Source organism: Lolium rigidum, chromosome 5 (genome assembly GCF_022539505.1).
Source record: "Lolium rigidum isolate FL_2022 chromosome 5, APGP_CSIRO_Lrig_0.1, whole genome shotgun sequence".
Classification (NCBI taxonomy): Eukaryota; Viridiplantae; Streptophyta; class Magnoliopsida; order Poales; family Poaceae; genus Lolium; species Lolium rigidum.
In genome coordinates, this window is record NC_061512.1 from 268,640,941 (window position 1) to 268,660,902 (window position 19,962).

Genomic DNA, 19,962 nt, shown 5'->3' on the forward strand with positions numbered 1-19,962 from the left:
GACAGGGTTCTAAAAATTGATAGCACGATATTACTAGGTTTTCAAGTATTGCATTCATCTTTTGTCTTTTGAACCGTGCTATTTCTCAGTTAAGTTCATTCATGCTACATCATGTTTGTTAAGTATCGATTTCCTCCTTAGCTCATGGTTCTTAAATCCATACATATTGGAGCTGAGCATGTTATTTCCCCATGGCAAATGGAGCATCACAATCTATTATCTTTCATTATTAGTTATTAAAACCGAATTGCTGTTGCTAAAAGACTACGGTGTAAGAAAAATGCATGCATCTATGGTACACATTACCTCCAGCTGTATATATAGTGTGTGTCAATGCATCTGTCATCAGAGGAGTGTGCAATGCTAGCTGAATCATTGATTTATCTTTTGCATGGTTAGGAGCAAGACTAGCCGTGCTAATGGCTCAGTCGTCCTGACGATTTTCTGTAGTGTTTCTGTGTTTGGACACCAGCAGCAGAACACGAAAATTGTTCTTATATGATCGCCAATTCATTCATTCGTTTCTTCCCCTAGATGGGATCCACAATTGCATGGGTTGTGCAAATCATAGAAAAAAAAATTTCACCTCAATCAGTCAATTAGATGGGATGGTTTTGAAGATTGTAGCGGTTCAATCATCGACCTAAACTTGACCTGGAGTGGGATTACAGCAATGAAGGTAAGTTTCTGCCAATCGATGCATGTGTTGGTGTGTTGCGGGATCTTCATATCTTTTCCTCTCTGATTAGTCCTTGTTCTAAGGATGGAAATAGTTGTGCCGAGGGAAGCAACGGCAAATGGCGGTCCTGAGGGTGGAGGTGAAGGAAATGGCCATGTTCACAACAGGCACACTGAACGGAAACCAGTTTTGATCTTGCGGATGAAGCGTGGTGATCAGGGGATACGCGAGCACCCCTGCTCGACACATGTCTAACGACGTTAGCACTGTGTGCTATTAATAGAGGAGTCGCTTCTTGCGATGTGGGACAAAGGTACTTCTGTACCTTTCTGGAAGGATGACCGGAACGGTACAATACACATATATCCATGTATTTTCTCATATGTTCAAGTGAGGACAACTCGATTGCTGAATTTTGTTCCACAAAAGACATGAGTGGGAGCAGATACACGAGTTAGTAAGATCTTCATTTGCTGACACTTTCTCTTTTTTGCGCGAGAATCACCGAGATATCTATACCTCTATATCAAGGTTACAGTTACCCAAAGAATCTTTGAAATACAAACTGCTATCAAGATAACCGACACTTGGTTCTCACTCATGTGGTCTACCTCTAACCAAAAGAAGCTCTAAAATACAAACTGATACCCATTTGGTATTTTAGCTGTTTATATTTTTATCTATTATAAATCAATTAAACTTAAATAATTTTGTAGGATAACATATAGAATATATTAACCAAGTAACATAATTACAAACAAACATATCAAAATGTAGGATACTTATCTCCACATTTTTGAAAGGACGTTGAACAAACCTAGAAATACATCTAAACCCCCTAGCAAAACCTTCCGCTTGGAGGTTGTTGTTGCATCGCCCAAGGTCAGAATGAAGTCATGTAGAGCAGTAACCGATTCATCCACACATCTGAACCATTCTGAATTAATAAGCATTTTTTTAAACATAAGACATTACGCATAACTTTAAATTAATAAAGCTACCAACGGGTTCCCGGCAAATGGATTCAATGCCGCCGTGGCCTCCGGCAGGGTGACCCCCTCTCCCCCTTCCTGTTTAATATCATCGTTGATGTCCTGCAGCAGATGATCCTCCAGGCCTCCCGCGACGGCCTCCTCCTGCACCCCCTCGTCGATGGCCTTCCTTGCCCCGTCCTTCAATACGCGGATGACACCCTTATCATCATCCGGGCTATCCCCCAGCATGTTGCAAACCTAAAAAAGGTCCTCGATGATTTCTCCGCTGCTACTGGCCTCGTCATCAATTTCTACAAAAGTACCATTGTTCCCATCGCGACTGACCAATCCACGGCCCTCTCCATGGCCCATGCCTTTGGATGCGCCGTCTCCTCTTTCCCCCCAGACCTAGCTGGGGCTCCCCCTCTCTATCTACAAACTCCGCCATGGCGACTTCGCCCCCGTCATTCACAAAAGTGACATGCGCCTTTCGGGGTGGCGCGGTCGATGCCTCCCCATCGGGGGACGCTTGATTCTTGTAAACTCTATCCTCACCGCCATGCTCGCCCACGCCATGGCTGCTGGCCTTCTCCCTGCCGGTGTTATTGAGGCCATCGACAAAAGGCGAAGAGCTTTCCTCTGGACTGGAGAGGAAACTTGTCACGGTGGAAACTGCAAAGTCGCCTGGGGGGATGTCTGCGCCCCAAAGAAATTTGGCGGACTGGGCATCCTCTCCATCAGGGCTCAAAACTCCGCCCTCCTAACTAAGTTTCTCACTAAACTTCACTCTGACACCACTGCTCCCTGGGCTTCCTGGTTCCGTCGACGGTATGGCTGGAATAACTCCAGGGACCTCGGTGACGCACATCACCTTGATACCCCCGTTTGGAAGGATATTGCTACCGGCCTCGGGGTTTTCCACTCTATCACCAAGGTCTCCGTTGGTGATGGTACCTCGACGGCTTTCTGGACTGACCTTTGGACCGGTAATACCCCCCCCCCTCCCCCCGTGCGAGCGCTTCCCTTCTCTCCACTCTCATTCCACCCGGCTTAACATCAGTGTGGCCACGGCTCTGACTTCTAACCTCCGCGACACCCTCGGACCACGCCTCTCGCTGGCCGCGGAGACCGAGCTTCGTACCCTTGCTAACGAGCTGAGCTCTGTGGTTTTAAGTTACGGCGCCCCGGATTCCCGTTGCGACCGCCTCACTAACAAACAGCTCTCGAACAAAAGTGTCTATATCAATTCTTTCAGGTATATGTAGATTGACGAGGTTGCAGAGTGCGGCCCCTCTAAAGTGCAAAGTCTTCGTCTGGGCTCGCCTGGAGGAAGCGTCTCCCCACAAACGATCGCCAGTTCTGACACCACCTTTCCACTACGGCTGCCTGTCTATCCTGCTCCCAAGACGAAGATACATACCACATGCTGCTTCTCTGTCCCCGCGCCCGGGAAGTCTGGAGTTTCTTCTTCCCGGATTTTGACACTAGCGGCCCCTCGCGCCTTGCTGACCTTTGGGCAATGCGGTGCGGGACCTACGAGGAAACAACAATCATCACCTCCATCGCCCGGAGCATCTGGAAAAGAAGAAATGCAAAAACTTTCACCGGCATTGTTGAAGAAACCCCCCGGTCACCCGTAGGTGCATTGAAGACATCAGGCTTTGGGCTCACCGCTGTACCACCCCCTCTCGCTCCTCCTCTCTAAATAATTGGTGTAATGGGTTCGACCCGCCTTGAACTTCCCCCACCACCCCTCTCTCTCTCCCTCTAAAATCTTTGTAATGATCCCTGTACGTTTTTGATGTTTTAATTGTTCAGGCTGGCGTAAGCCCGCCGTAGCCCCGGTAAAAAAAAAGCTACCAACGGGTAGAAAGATGCTGAGGAAAACAACAACAAACACTAGAAAGATTATAGTGCAAACAAGATAAAACAAGACACGCATCCTACAAACTCCTAGGTCTTCAGACGTCGAAACATTCGTTGATCAAGGTAGATGAAGTGAAGCGGAGGAGGAGGACATCACACAATCTGAAAGAACATCATTATCAACTTCAAACCCGGACAAATTGCATCACGTTGTAACCCGTGGCATCCCAAGAACCACACCGCAACCACCCGTTGACATTTTTTCAATAAAAGGAATATATTAATATCGCGAAGAAACATCTAACCTCTGCAACAACGTAGTGCCCTAATAGCAATACGGATACACACAACAACAAAAGAAAGAAGAATTACATAAAAGAAACGTCCCGCTACAGTGACCAATTCCTTCCAGCAGCGAACGAACCACCACCAAAATAACACCAGAAATCCATCTACTCCAAAAACAATGCCTTCAAGAAGAAAACAGTGCACAAGCGCTGTCATCGTCCCGATCAAAGACCATAGGTTTTCACCCTGGAGAAAGTCCGCACTCCCAAAACAATGCCTCAATAAGGACATTGCCAGGCACAACCAATTAAGGCCAGATCTTGTATTTTCATCCTGCAAGTTTAGACACTGAATTTCTCCTATGCTATTGCCCCCACTTGCCAATTCCGCTGCCCAAGTCACAAATCACGAAGCCATCCTCACTTCACCACCACCAGGACTCAGAACTCCATTGCCAATCCTCGGTTCTCAGCTTCCATGCCATTCTCCGCGTCTAGCTTTTCTGAAGGCAAAAAAATAATTTTCTGAACATTGACGCAATACATTGTGCATTTACTGTATTAAATCTAGAAACCATAGCTCTTATCGACCTCTGGGTCTTGTTGAACCGAATCGAGCCTCATATGCACCATTACGCTCTTCCCTCTATTTCACTCTACATAGGTTTAAAGATGTCCGAACATGTTTATTGATAGTGACATAGTACTCCCTCTAGAAGAATTAGATATCCCAGATTTATCCAGATTCATATTTATTTATACATTAAAATGCGTCTAGATATTACGTATCTACGCAAGTATCTACGACAAATAATTTACAATAGGAGAGTATACGATTTCAGTCAAAAAGAACACCATTCTTTTTACGGTTTTGCTATATCACTTACAAAAATGTGCTTTGAGTTGCACTTGTTAAAAAAGTGCAATTACACTTTTCTGACAGAAATGTGCAACTGAATCGAGTTGCACTTTTCTTTGAAATGTAGTTGCACTTTTCTGAGTTAACTGAGACTTAAGAAAATCTCAGTCAACTGAGACTTAGGCACACCTTTCTTTTTACGGTGTGATGACAACCACCCAAGGCTCAATAAGAAGGACACTTTGTCCCATGAAGGCAAAAAAAAAAAAATGATTTTCTGAACATTGAGGCAATACATTGTGCATTTTCTGTATTAAATCTAGACGCTGAATACATGTCCAGAGCAAAACCATAGCTACAGCCTACAATCAATCTTCATCTTCTTCAGTAAACAAGAAACGTGTAGAAGCGACAGGGTCGGCGCGTTCGGCGGCCTTCTCAGCGGCCTTGGCGGCATTGGCGATGGCATTGGCGGCCGCGGCCGTGGTGTCGACCTCCGAGAGGCCGTCCCGGAAGGCTCTGGCCAGGTTCTCGAAGTGGTCCCTGGTCACCATTGTCAGCCTCGACAGCTTCTCCCTGTACTTGGCGTAGTTCTCCGGGGCGGGCGCCTGGGGGACGAGGTCGCCGCTGTCGCTGTAGACGGTGGCGGCGGCGGCGGCGACGATGTCCACCCTTTCCTTCTCGGCGCAGCCGTGCAGGCGCTCGAGCGAGGTCTCGGCGTCGGTCTGCAGCATCTGGAACAGCTGCAGCTTGGCCTGCTCCTCCACGAAGAAGCCGAAGGCGTACGTCCAGCGCAGCATCCGGCGGCACTCGGCCACCTGCCGGTACGCGTCCTTGAGGAAGTCCATCTCCGTCTCCAGCACCCCGAACGCCGCCGCGACCTCCTCCATCTTCCCGGTCTCCGCCGAGCCCAGCGCCGCCAGGTCCTCCAGCGCCTTGCTCCGCGACCGCTCGTGCGCCGCCCACCTCTCGTAGTAGTGCAGGTACCGGTCCACCGACGCCTGGGCCTGCTGGCGCCGGACCTCCTCCGCGCTGAACTTGCCCTCCCGCTTGGCCGCCTGGTATCTGTTGCACTGGTAGAAGCCGCCGTTGTCGCTGTTATGTGTCTTCCAGGAGCCGAGGCAGAGCCAGCAGAACTCGTGCCGGCAGGGCGGCGAGCACGTCATGTGCATGCACCCCTGGTTCTTCTCGATGGGCCGGCGGCACTCCGGGCAGTGCTTCGTGTTGGCCAGCACCCAGTTGGCCGTCTCCGAGTCCGACCCGTTCTTCACCAGCCACGCCCGCACCGTGTCGCAGGCGAACGTGAATTTCGTGCTGGCGTTATGGCGCCGTGACCTTATCTGGAACCGTGGGTTCAGCTGGAGATTCCCCCACAGCGTTGACCGCATTGAGCGTATGTGTACCGAAGTCTAGGAACCTCTTAGGTATTTACACTGTGCTCCTGTACAGCCGCATGGTGCATGGTACTTGTCGCCCCCACTTCAGTACTCATCTCGTCCTCTCAGTGCACGCAGGCTGCAGCAAGGAGTACCACCCGCGGGCCTACATGTACCTCTCCAGTCCTCCTTTTATTGTTGGCTTTTTCGCATTTTCAGCTCACTCGTTCCGAATTCGAAAATTTCGTCCAAATGAAAACTGCTCATCTCCTTTTTAGAACGTAATACAACTAAAGATGGCCATAATCGTATAAAGTTCTTTGGAAGTCAGCATAGTAACCAACAGCACAAGTATTAAGATCTGTTTGAAGTGCAGAACAGGCTAGTCTGAACTCTGTTCCCCGTTCTTCTGAAAGTGTCACAGAGCGATAGCTGACTGGATTCAAACTGCAACTCAATGTCTGAACTCCATTCCCTGTTCTTCTGGGTTTCGTTGCCTCTCTGCACAAAATGTTTTTTTGTTGCATCTCTTTTACTTTATCTGTTGGAACCATTATCTTAGTTCTAGAAAAACTCAGTTTCGTTCTGCATTATTGGTTTATATTTTACAGTTGTTAGTTATAAACACATTGTCCACACATTTTTTTGCATCCTGTTTCGTCTGTTGCCTATACTTAAATTTGTATCGGTCGTTCGCCATTGTATCCTCGCGTCTCACCTAGAGTAACTTTAATCGGCCATTTCTACAGTCACATGTCGCGCTATTAACCATTCGGTATGCAATGTATCCTCGCCCACCGACCAAGTCACGAAAGTAGTCGTTTGATATGCATGACCCGGATGCTTACCTTGTTGTCAAAGGTATCCTCGCACACTATCAAAACGATCATATCCGAAGTACTATTCCTCGTGCACGTGGTATCGTTACGGGTCATCTATAGTAACCACTTCTGTCAATTTGTATCTTTGCATGCAACAAAAGTAACCGAAACCCTACGCAATAACAAGGTGATCCGATGTTTGACACATAGTAACACTTCGGTTGCTAGTAACCATTCAATATGAATGCCTCGGATGCTATCCTTGCTGTCAAGGTATCCATGACATTTTATTGGTTTGTAAGTCATCTAGCCGACCAACAAAGGTATCCAAAATGTGTTGTCGTAAGGTACCGTTCGATATATTAGAAAACGGGCGCATGCGTCAATTACCCTAAAGACGGACGTCCGTTGCCTATACTTAAATTTGTATCGGTCATTCGCCATTGTATCCTCGCGCCTCATCTAGAGTAACTTTTATCGGCCAAGTCACGAAAGTAGCAGTTCGATATGCATGACCCGGATGTTTTCCTTGCGGTCAAATGTATCCTCACACACTATCAAAACGATCCTATCCGAAGTACTATTCCTCGTGCACGTGGTAATCGTCACGGGTCATCTATAGTAACCACTGTTGTCCATTCATATCTTTGCATGCAACAAAAATAACTGAAACCCTACGCAATAAGATGATCCGACGTTTTACACATAGTAACACTTCGGTTTCTAGTAACCATTCGATATGAATGCCCCGGATGCTATTCTTGATGTCAAGGTACCCTCGCACACTCTGGAAACGACCTATCTGAAGTACTATCGCTTGTGCACGAAGTAACCACTTTTGTCCATTCGTATCTTTGCGTGTAACGAAGGTAACGGGTCCTCGTCACGTGGCCCCCACGTGGCCCCTGCAAATGGCATGGCATCCTACTACGACATCATGGCATCCTCACGTGCCATCTGAATTAACGTTTGAGGATACACACTCAGGGATCATATCAAATAACCATTATTGGTCATTTCTACAGACCACATATCGCGCTAATAACCATTCGGTATGAAATGTATCCTCACCCACCGACCGAGTCACAAAAGTAGCCATTCGATATGCATGACCCGGATGCTTACCTTGTTGTCAAAGGTATCCTCGCACACTATCAAATTTATCCTATCCGAAGTACTATTCCTCGTGCACGTGGTATCGTCACAGGTCATCTATAGTAACCACTTCTGTCCATTCGTATCTTTACATGCAACAAAAGTATCAGAAACCCTACGCAATAACAAGGTGATCTGACGTTTGACACATAGTAACACTTCGGTTGCTAGTAACCATTCGATACGAATGCCCTGGATGCTCCTTCTTTGTCAAGATATCCATGACATTTTATTGGTTTGTAAAGTCATCTAGCCGACCAACAGAGGTATCCAAAACGTGTTGTTGTAAGGTACCATTCGATATATTAGAATATCTTTGACATTTTCTAGGTTTGTAAAATCATCTAGCAAACCAACAAAGGTATCCATATGTGTTGTCTGTAAGGAACCATTTGATATACTAGACAACGGGCGTAGGCGTCATCTACCCTTATCAGTGTCTCCAAGGGTGAAAGGATCCTACCATGATGTAATGAATGACCTCTCGATATAGAAATAGTGGATGTATGTATCCTACATTTTGCCCATACGGTTCTTTGGTCGTCGAACAAAGTATCCTTGGCATTTCTTGGTTTGTAAAGTCATCTAGTAAATCAACAAAGGTATCCATATGTGTTTTTGTAAGGAACCATTTGATATACTAGACAACGGTGGTAAGCGTCCTTTACCCTTATCAGGTGTCTTTAAGGGTGAAAGGATCCTACCATGATCACGAGTATAACCTCTCGATACAGAAATCGTGGTCGTATGTATCCTATATTTTTCCCATGCGGTTCTTTGGTCGTCGAACAAAGTATCCATGACATTTTATTGGTTTGTAAAGTCATCTAGCTGACCAACAAAGGTATCCAAAACGTGTTGTTGTAAGGTACCATTCGATATATTAGAAAAAACGGGCGCATGCGTCCATTACCCTTGACATACGGTTGTTTGGCCAGCGAACAAAGTATCTTTGACATTTTCTTGGTTTGTAAAGTCATCAAGCCAACCAACAAAGATATCCATATGTGTTGTTGCGACAAACCATTTTATATACTAGACAACATGCATATCATGATATCATGAATAACCTCCCGATATAGAAATTGTGGTTGTATGTATCCTACATTTTGCCCATACGGTTCTTTGACCGCCGAACAAAGTATCATTGGCATTTTCTTGGTTTGTAAAGTCATCTAGCAAACCAACAAAGGTATCCATATGTGTTTTTGTAAGGAACCATTTGATATACTAGACAACGGGCGTAAGCGTACTTTACCCTTATCATTGTCTCCAAGGGTGAAAGGATGCTACCGTGTTATCGTGAATAACCACTCGATACGTAAATTGTGGCTATATAAATCCTACATTTTGCCCATACGGTTCTTTGGCCGATGAACGAAGTACTCATGACATTTTCTTTGTTTGTGAAGTCATCTAGCCAACCGAACAAAGGTATCCATACGTGTTCTCATAAGGAACCATTCGATATACTATACAATGCGAGGTGGCATCCTTTTCCCTTATCAGTGTCTCCAAGCATGAATGGATCCTACCGTGATCACATGGATAACCTCTCGATACAGAAATCATGGTCGTATGAATCCTACATTTTTCCCATACGGTTCTTTGGCCGTCGAAAAATGTATCATTGACATTTTATTGGTTTGTAAAGTCGTCTAGCCGACCAACAAAGGTATCCGAAACGTGTTATCGTAAGGTACCATTCGATATATTAGAAAACTGGCGCATGCGTCCATTACCATTATCATTATCTCCAAGGATGGAATGATCCTACCATGATCGCATGAATAACCTCCCGATATACATAAATCATGGCTGTATGTATCCTACATTTTGCCCATACAGTTCCTTGTGTGTTTTTGTAAATCAACAAAGGTATCCCTTACCCTTATTAGTGTCTCTAAGTATGAAAGGATCCTACCATGATATCATGAATAACCTCTCGATACGTAAATTGTGGTTGTATGTATCCTACATTTTTCCCATACGGTTCTTTGGTCGGTGAACAAAGTATCCTTGGCAATTTCTTGGTTTGTGAAGTCATCTAGCAAACCAACAAAGGTATCCATATGTGTTTTTGTAAGGAACCATTTGATATACTAGACAACGAGCGTAAGCGTCCTTTACCCTTATCATTGTCTCCAAGGATGAAAGGATCCTACCATGATATCATGAATAACCTCTCGATATAGAAATTGTGGCTATATGAATCCTACATTTTTCCCATACGGTACTTTGGCCGATGAACAAAGTATCCGTGACATTTCTTTGTTTGTGAAATCATCTAGCCAACCAAATAAAGCTATCCATACGTGTTCTCATAAGGAACCATTCGATAAAGTATACAATGCGAGGTGGCATCCTTTTCCCTTATCAGTGTCTCCAAGCATGAATGTATCCAACCATGATCACATGGATAACCTCTCGATACAGAAATCATGCTCGTATGTATCCTACATTTTTCTTATATGGTTCTTTGGTCGTCCAACAAAGTATCCTTGACATCTTATTGGTTTGCAAAGTCATCTAGCCGACCAACAAAGGTATCCAAAACGTGTTGTCGTAAGGTACCATTCGATATATTAGAAAACGGGTGCATGCGTCCATTACCCTTATCATTGTATCCAAAGATGAAATGATCCTACCATGATCGCATGGATAACCTCCCGATATACATAAATCGTGGCCGTATGTATCCTACATTTTGCACATACGGTTGTTTGGCAACCGAACAAAGTATCCTTGACATTTTCTTGGTTTGTAAAGTCATCAAGCCAACCAACAAAGGTATCGAACAATTTGATATACTAGACAACATGCGTAGGCATCTCTTACCCTTATTAGTGTCTCTAAGTATGAAAGGATCCTACCATGATATCATGAATAACCTCTCGATACAGAAATTGTGGTTGTATGTATCCTACATTTTCCCATACGGTTCTTTGGCCGTCGAACAAAGTATCCTTGGCAATTTCTTGGTTTGTGAAGTCATCTAGCAAACCAACAAAGGTATCCATATGTGTTTCTGTACGGAACCATTTGATATACTAGACAACGAGTGTAAGTGTCCTTTACCCTTATCATTGTCTCCAAGGATGAAAGGATCCTACCATGATATCATGAATAACCTCTCGATATAGAAATTGTGGCTATATGAATCCTACATTTTGCCCATACGGTTCTTTGGCCGATGAACAAAGTATCAGTGACATTTCTTTGTTTGTGAAGTCATCTAGCCAACCAAACAAAGGTATCCATATGTGTTCTCATAAGGAACCATTCGATATGTTATACAATGCGAGGTGGCATCCTTTTCCCTTATCAGTGTCTCCAAGCATGAATGGATCCTACCATGATCACATGGATAACCTCTCGATATAGAAATCGTGGACGTATGTATCCTATATTTTTTCCATACGGTTCTTTGGCCGTCCAACAAAGTAGCCTTGACATCTTATTGGTTTGTAAAGTCATCTAGCCGACCAAAAAGGTATCCACAACGGTTGTCGTAAGGTACCATTCGATATATTAGAAAACGGGCGCATGCGTCCATTACCCTTATCATTGTCTCCAAGGATGGAATGATCCTACCATGATCACATGGATAACCTCCCGATATACATAAATCATGGCTGTATGTATCCTACATTTTGCCCATACGATTGTTTGGCCACCGAAGAAAGTATCCTTGACATTTACTTGGTTTGTAAAGTCATCAAGCCAACCAACAAAGGTATCCATATGTGTTGTTGCAGCAACAATTTGATATACTAGACAACAGGCGTAGGCATCCTTTATCCTTATTAGTGTCTCCAAGTATGAAAAGATCCTACCATAATATCATGAATAACCCTCGATACAGAAATTGTGGTCGTATGTATCCTACATTTTGCCCATACGGTTCTTTGGCCGCCGAACAAAAGTATCCTTGCCATTTTCTTGATATACTAGACAACGGGCGTAAGCAACCTTTGCCCTTATCACTGTCTCCAAGGGTGAAAGGATCCTACCATGATATCATGAATAACCTCTCGATATATAAATTGTGGTTGTCTGAATCCTAGATTTTTCTCTACGGTTCTTTGGCCGCTCGAACAAAGTATCCTTGGCATTTTCTTGGTTTGTAAAATCATCTAGCAAGCCACCAAAGGTATCCATATGTGTTTTTGCCAGGAACCATCTCATATACTAGACAACGGGCGTAAGCGTCCTTAACCCTTATCATTGTCTCCAAGGGTGAAAGGATCCTACCATGATATCATGAATAACCTCTCGATATAGAAGCCGTGGTTGTGTGAATCCTACATTTAGCCCATACGGTTCTTTGGCCGATGAACAAAGTATCCGTGACATTTTCTTTGTTTGTGAAGTCATCTAGCCAACCAAACAAAGGTATCCATACGTGTTCTCATAAGGAACCATTCGATACACTATACAATGCGAGGTGGCATCCTTTTCCCTTATCACTTTGTCTCTAAGTATGAAAGGATCCTACCATGATCACATGGAACCTCCCGGTATAAATACTACGGCTGTATTTATCCTCCGAATTTTCCGAAATGCCCTTTGCCCACCGAACAAGGACCCTTAACATTTTTTGTGCTTGTAAAGTCATCTAGCTGACCAACGATTTTATCCATATATGTCGTCGTACGGAACAATTCTATATATTACAAAATAGTGTACGCACAGTTAGCCATCGAACAAAGGTGTCCTTGCGTTTTCTTTAGAAGTAACCCTCGTAAGGAGCCGTTTGTTAGAGCATCCCCACTCGTTGGCGCTCCCCACGCCCGGATTGGATGAAGATTTGGCGTGGGGAGCGCCGAAGTTCCAGCCGTCCCCCCGGCAGGAAACCCCCAACCTCGACCATTTGACATATTTCAAACAAATTCAACATAAAATTTGGGCAGGTGGGGAAGGAGGGGCGGCGGAATCTGGGCAACAAGCCGGCGGGGTGGTGCCGGCGGCGAGAGAGATACGAGGGGTGGGGGAGATTTTGAGCGACGTGGCGGTGGGGTTCGTGCGTCCGAGTCACCGACGAGATCGGGCCCTTCCCGCTTTTCACTCGTCCGGAGTCCCCGAGCGCTCCCGGGGGCCGGGGGTGGCGTGGGCTCGCCGGATGGATGAAGGGCCAAATCCGGACGAAAACGAGGAACCGGGGCGCGACCGAACCGAATTACGCCGTCCGGATGGAAAAAGCGCCGCCGGGGGCCTCGACGGGGGCACGAGTGGAGATGCTCTTATATTAGAGAATGGCCACACGCATGTTAAACTTGCCCCCTAGAGTCCTTTAGCCATCCAACCAAGCACAAAAACAGCACGCTGAGTCACCAACGAATTCGCTCAAATTCATTCAAAATCTCTCAAATTCGATTGAAATGGACTAGTTTGCACCCGTGTTGCAAGTTGTGGTTGTGGGACTAGTTTTGTCCGTTTTGCAAGTGGAACTATTTTGCACCCCGGGTGCAAGTTGTTGGAGTAAAAGTGTATATAGCTCACGAATAAAACTCCCCAAGTGTGCAACGGGGTTTGTAACAATGAAATGAGCAATGAGTTAACCACGATATATATTTGCTTAAGCATGTGGTGACAACCTTCAGGAACTTCTAACTCAGCTCAAGATAACAATCTGTGCATAATTCAGCTACAAAAAATAAAACTTCAAATAGGATTTCCACAAGATGTGGTTAACAACATCCTACAGGTATCCACTCACACAATCCCATAAATTCGTTTGCTAGTAATTGGTTGTCAAACAATTGGTCTTCCTATGACCAGCAATACCACAATTGGAGCAATGCGCCTCTCGCCGTGGCTTCTTGTTCCAGTTCGATGGGCACTCATTCGACCTATGGCTCCTACTACGGCATATGGTGCAAAATTTCGTCCTCGGCACACTAACCTTCTCGTAACCAGGCCGGCTTCTTGCTGTGGTTGGTCGCCCCATCTCTTTCCTTTTGGGAGGAGCAACCATGTCTGGGCATAGACTGCTGCTCTCGTATCTGTCTCCTTGGTATTGTCTTTGCTTGCCTGATGCATGAAGTCTCATCTTTTATCTTGCTTGTTTCTGATAGGATAGGCATGGCATCTAAAAAGTGGGACATTGCTACCTCGTATGACTCAGGATTAGTGTCCGCCATCTGAACAATCTCAATTGCAGTTCTGTATAAAGCTGAGTGGCGGAAGCTCGTGGATTTCATAGCAGGGCTGTCATTTTGATATATCATAAGATGTGCAGGCATGTCACGGTATGCATCTCTGGTCCACCTCCTCATGATGTGGCTTGCAGGTATTTCTGTTATACCTAGACTGATCATAACCTGCCAACCCAAAGATGGATTTAGAACCAGCTTAAAACTCACAGACCCATTTTAGATATTTCATATTTTCAAACATTATTGGGAAACAGAAAATCTTTAGCATTTTTAGCATCAAACAGTATCCTCCTATTTTAAATGTACATGCATAACAACGCTGCCACCAGCTTATAAAAAAGCAATGACCTATGGATAATCTAGACAATAGTAATATGATGCATTAATTGTTATAGTGGCAAGTCAATGCTTACCCTGAGTGCATGGCTGCACAACATTCCCATGTGCTCGTACATCACACACTCACACTTGAAAGTCTCTCTCTGGGGATCAAAAATAACCTCATACTCTGTCCGGGACCATTTCTCTCTCTTCTCGGCGAATACGTGCTTCACAAAGAACCTTTGTCCATCAATTACCTCCTGCACAATATATGACCCCGACTGGAACAGGTGTACCTTGAACAAGCCAAACATGTTTGGCGTGTAAATCTTGCTCGCATGCATCTCAATAGGCAGCCCGCTGTTGAGCACTATACCTCCCTGATTTGTTTTATAATGGAGTGAACAACAAGTCAACCTCAAGGCATAACAGCTTACAAAAAAACTTGAGTAACATTACCAGTAAATGAAAACCTCTAACTAGTTCGACTAGCAATGACCTTACCAGGCGGCTGCGCATCTCCTGGTAGTTCTCCTCCTCATCTCTGTCAAACTGCAGCTTATTGTAGTGCCTAACAAACATGTTCATTGAAGACCCTGGCGGGACAAAACCCTTTAGCATGTGGTTTGCACTCTCAGAACGTTGGGTGCTTGTCATCCTGGCGCAGAACTTTCCTGCAAAGTATGGCTTCGCCCACTTCTCTCTGACCTCGAAAATCTGAGTTAAGAAAGGGTGTTCCTCGAGACCATACTTTGCGACGAGACTTGACCATGCCGCCTCAAACTCCTCCACTGTTATCATGTACTCCAGAATCTTGTGGAACTCGTCACGGAAACCGGACGCTTTTGAATAGACTGATCCCATGCATTCTTTAGCTTTGCGCAAAACATGCCACTTGCACCATCTATGAGTTGTCTCAGGGAGAACAGCAGCAATAGCTATCTCCATTGCACGACACTGATCTGTGATTCAAATACATCAAATTATGGGCTATATCGATTTCTCTATACAAGTATTAAGATAGTATGTAACTAGTGGAAACAGTGTAGCTTTTTCTAATTCCGTACCTGTAAGAATGGTCACTGGTGGTTTCCCTCCCATTAGAGATACAAATTCTTTGAACACCCACTCAAATGTCTCTGTCTTCTCGTTCGTCAACAGGACACCACCTAGGATTATACTTTGGAAGTGGTTGTTGACACCGACGAATAATCCAAAAGGCATGTCATACTGGTTTGTTCGGTAGGTTGTGTCAAAGGTTATTGCATCCCCGAACAGATTGTACTGCATACGGCTCTTCCCGTTTGTCCACATTAGTGCTCTGATCGTCCCTTCCGAGTCTACCAAGCAGCTGTCACGAAAGTTGGGGTCTTTCAGCTTCATTTCTGAAAAAGCATCATACGTTTTCTTTACGTCATCCTCTGAATGGTCCCTGCTGATGCTTGCACACAATGTCCTTAGTGATCGCTTGTTGAAAGGAATATTTTCCATTGATCCGAAGAAGCTCCCAATAACACTAAACACCTTCGTGAGGCCCACATTGTTGTCCCTGAGGTTCCTAAGAAGGTCCTTCGTGTGCGGGTCAATGTTTCTATGTGATGGCCACTGCAACTTTTCCCCGCGTTTTATTGCCAGCCCATGATTGTGATCTTTCCTAAACTTCGTGAATGTACCATCCATGATCATCCGTTCGGTGCAAACGGATCATTGCTGGGCAGCCGCAGCGAACTGAACGTGTGTTGAGATGTCTAGGTTTCCCTGTTCAAACGATACAGCAGACCATGGTTAAAACATATGGCCTTTGCAACCAAAATGGAAAAGTGGAATCTGCAGCATTATAATGAGTGATGATTAGACTTTGTCTGTATTACCTGACAGCCACAAGTTATGTCCTGCAGAATTTTGCTCTTTGAGGGGTTCTTTCTTGACGGCCCGTATCTAATGCCGAATCCAATCTCCCATGAGTACAGATTATAAAAGTCGTAGGCTTCAGGTAATGAATCGAACTCCATCCCTATCACTGGTGCTGTGACAGCTTCAGAGCTTCTCTCATTTGACTTCCTCATAGCTATTTCTAGTGCACTCTTCTTTCCTGAACTTGGTTCCCTTGAATCAGGAATTTCTCCTCGACGGAACCTGGAAAATCATAAAAGAATTCAGGGTGAACCATGGGAATATATCTAGTACCTCCCACATGTCATCTACATAGATATGATTTTTTTATTACAGCACCATCAGCAGCCTGATGTGACTTCCCTTTGACATGATAAAAGAAGTTGAAAAAAATACAACTGCACGTACTGAAAACAAATATATATAAAATTTGGCATTATTTGAACCTTAACCAAAATAATGCCCAATTTAATATTTTATTGTAAACGACAAAATAAATTGGTGCGCAGTTAATTATGCAATACGTCACTGCTCGCTTGTTTGAAAACTAGATAGTCCATCAATGTTAATAACAGAACGTAAACTAACTTCTATCTTGAATCAATATGGTTGTATAATTTAATATTGCCTATCGAATTATCTGTTTACCAACAAAATCAGTACAATCTACATATCCTCCCCCAGCATAGACACGGGAACATAACTTTACAGAGATGAAACACTAACAAAAAAATCTCCCAACTTTATTTTTTTTATCTAATTTGATATAACGAAAATGTGTGTAATCCCAAAGGCGACACACGAATAATGATACCAATACTTGACCTGACACCTTTAATAGAAAGCCCTCAATTCCCAAATCTTGTGCATCTATTTGTTCTTGGCGAACAGAAATTAGTGTGTCTCTTCTTGCACTTCTACAGGGGCAAGGGCTTCAGTTGAAGACAATGCTCGCTAGTTAAATGTGAGTTCAGTAGTTCACAACACTAACTGAAACGAACACATGCATGAGATTAGTGTGTCTTTTATTGCTAAATAAAAAACCAGCACATGGTGGAACAACAAATAATGACATATTAGCACCACTCCCTGGGAGCTGATTGACAGTAGTTGGTGATTCCCTTTTGATAGCAAGGGCATGCTCACCTTATTGATGAGCTAGGATTATACACACTCTAATATAACAACTCATCGATGCGATTTTTCCGCATACTGAAGGCACTAAATGATAACAAACAGGATCAGGTATGAGGCACTGAAGATGTAAACTTATATACATAGGCCTTCGTTTTATTTATATGAGCAACTACACAATCCACCATAACATGTATTAAAACTCCATATTAAGCGTACTTTCAGCACTGTACTTGTAACAAACTAGATTCAGGAACTACATTTAATTGCTAATCCGGGGATTATGGTGTAGTAATAATAAAGAACATCCAGACTGCTCTCATTGGATACTTGGGTGCAACTAACCTCCTCTTCAAAGTGCGATTCGATGCAGGGGAATAGCATGCCGTCTGGATTGGCAAATCATCCCGGATTTGGGATTGTTGCTGCAACTCTGGAGCTGACAGGTCTGCTTCCTCGGAACAGGGAGACTCGTCGAGGTCGAACACCGAATTTTTGCTGCAGTCTTCATCATTTCCGGATCTGCAGGGCACTGGATCTGATCCACAGCCGCTTGAATTCGATCTCAGCATGGTCGGCGAAGTGTGTGCGCTCGATTCGGCATCCCGACTGGCATTTGTTGGGAACCAGTCCCAGTTTGGCTCATGGTTTTGCTGCGACATTCTGGGGAACGAGCTGGGCATGTGAAATCAGGAGACATAAGAAATCTAATACACGAGATTGGGGCAGGCTTGGGGTATTACCTGAGGAGCAAATCGGTGAATCCCTCTGGTGTTCCTGCGTTCATCACTTGTGCGAAAGGGGGGGAGGTGGCTAGTTCTTGAGGATAGATTTCGGCCGAGGCGGAACGGCGGCCGGAGAATAACAGACCTGAGAGGGAGTTGGAGGAAGGCGACGGTCCTGACCGTGAGATTCAAACTTGAAATGGGCGGAGGGGACCGGGGTGGTGGGGTGGCCGGGGTCCGGCATGCGGCCATGTCGCCGCCGTACAAGCTGGCAGAGCACAAGGACGGGGAGGTGGGGGAGGCTGCCGATGTATTTGTCAGTTAGGCAGAGTCGTAGCTAGTCGTATCGGGGGAGGAAGCTAGTCGTATCGCTCAGTGGTAGGGGTCAACCAGCTGAGAGTGTGGGCCTCCATCGCGAATCTCCGTGCCAGGCGAACGGCACCGATTCAGTCCTGGCGCCATAAGGCCACGACCTGGCACTTACCGGTCGCAGGCCACGGGCCGGTGCGCCTCCTCGCCGCAGCCGAGGCAGAAACCGTAGCCGCACATGCAGTCCGCGTCCAGCTGCACTGTGCACCGCTCACCATCCAGAAACTCCACGGCGTGGTCGCACCCGGGCGCCGGGCACCACCGGAGCTTCTTGCTTTCTTCCACGTACGACCGGGCCAGGAACTCGGCGTACCGGCGCGCATCGTCGGGGTCGGCGACGTCGTCGACCAGGTCCTGCACGACGGCGGCGGAGCAGGACGTGTCAGGGCACCGTATCGACAGGCAGCGGGCGCCGTCCTCCACCGCCGCGCGCACGTAGCCGCTCCAACAACCGCAGCAGTAGAAGTGGGCCTGGCACCCGGCGGACCGCATGGCGCCGGCGGGGTGGACGTCGAAGCATATGGCGCAGGTCAGCGGCGCGGCGTTGGCGGACACGCCGGAACACGAGTACTGGGGCAGGCCGACGGCGTCGCGGACGCGCTGCTCGTTGGCGAACCACCCGTCCTCGACGGCCGCGGCGCTCCACTTGAAGTGGCGCAGCACGGCGGCGGCCAGCGCCGGCGTGAGCGCGACCAGGTCGGCCACCCTCGCCGCGTGCTCCTCCTGCCGCGCGCGCACGGCGTCCATGGTCAGCACCGCGTACCGCTCCTCCCGCTCCCTCCGCTCCTCCATGACTCCTTCCTCCTCCTCCACCGACTCGTCCTCTTCACCATAATCATCATCATCGTCATTGTACCCCATGGAGTCATCACCGTCGCTCTCGCCGGGATCGCTGTCGTTGGAGGCGGAACGGTAGCTCATCTTGTCGTCGTCGTCCTCAGCCTCCTCCGGGCTGCTGTAGTACTCCTCCTCGTTGTTCTCGCCGGACGCCATTATTGCTGCCCTGTGCGTGCGAGCGAGATCGGCAAGCTGATCGATCTCGGACGTGCGCACGATACAACGGGTTGGAGGTGGTTCTTGTTGGCGATGGATCGAGGGTCTGGTGGCTCGATCTCTATCATTATATTGTGGCCATGGCCGTCACGATCGAGTCGGGTTAGGGTTCCGTTGATTTGATCTACATGTGTATATATGGATCTCCTACTCGGACTTTGATTAACAACAAACTTGCACCGCGCGTTTCCGGCCGGGTCTCACGGGGTTTACAGATTCAATCTCCGATTCTTCGTAGATAAGGAGGTCGGTTCATAACACGTATCCTTTTTTTTACATGAACTTCGGATTC

The 19,962-nt window shown here is 46.1% G+C and overlaps 1 protein-coding gene across 1 annotated transcript; it reads right to left on the minus strand.

Moving 5' to 3' along the window:
• Nucleotides 1–5,033: 5,033 nt before the first annotated feature.
• LOC124657665 (probable E3 ubiquitin-protein ligase ARI7) lies at nt 5,034–19,610 on the minus strand. Its single transcript, XM_047196179.1, has 2 exons — nt 18,733–19,610; nt 5,034–5,979 (listed from the first exon to the last, which is right to left on the minus strand). The coding sequence occupies exons 1-2, from the start codon at nt 19,608–19,610 to the stop codon at nt 5,034–5,036; spliced, it is 1,824 nt and encodes a 607-aa protein (XP_047052135.1).
• Between the last annotated feature and the right edge of the window lie 352 nt (nt 19,611–19,962).

Coding starts and splice junctions, on each gene's coding strand:
- LOC124657665 (XM_047196179.1), bottom strand. CDS start 19,610: ATGGCGTCCGGCGAGAACAACGAGGAGGAGTACTACAGCAGCCCGGAG. Junction 5,980..18,732: donor CGGCCCGTGGCCTGCGACCG/GTAAGTGCCAGG, acceptor CCATAACGCCAG/CACGAAATTCACGTTCGCCT.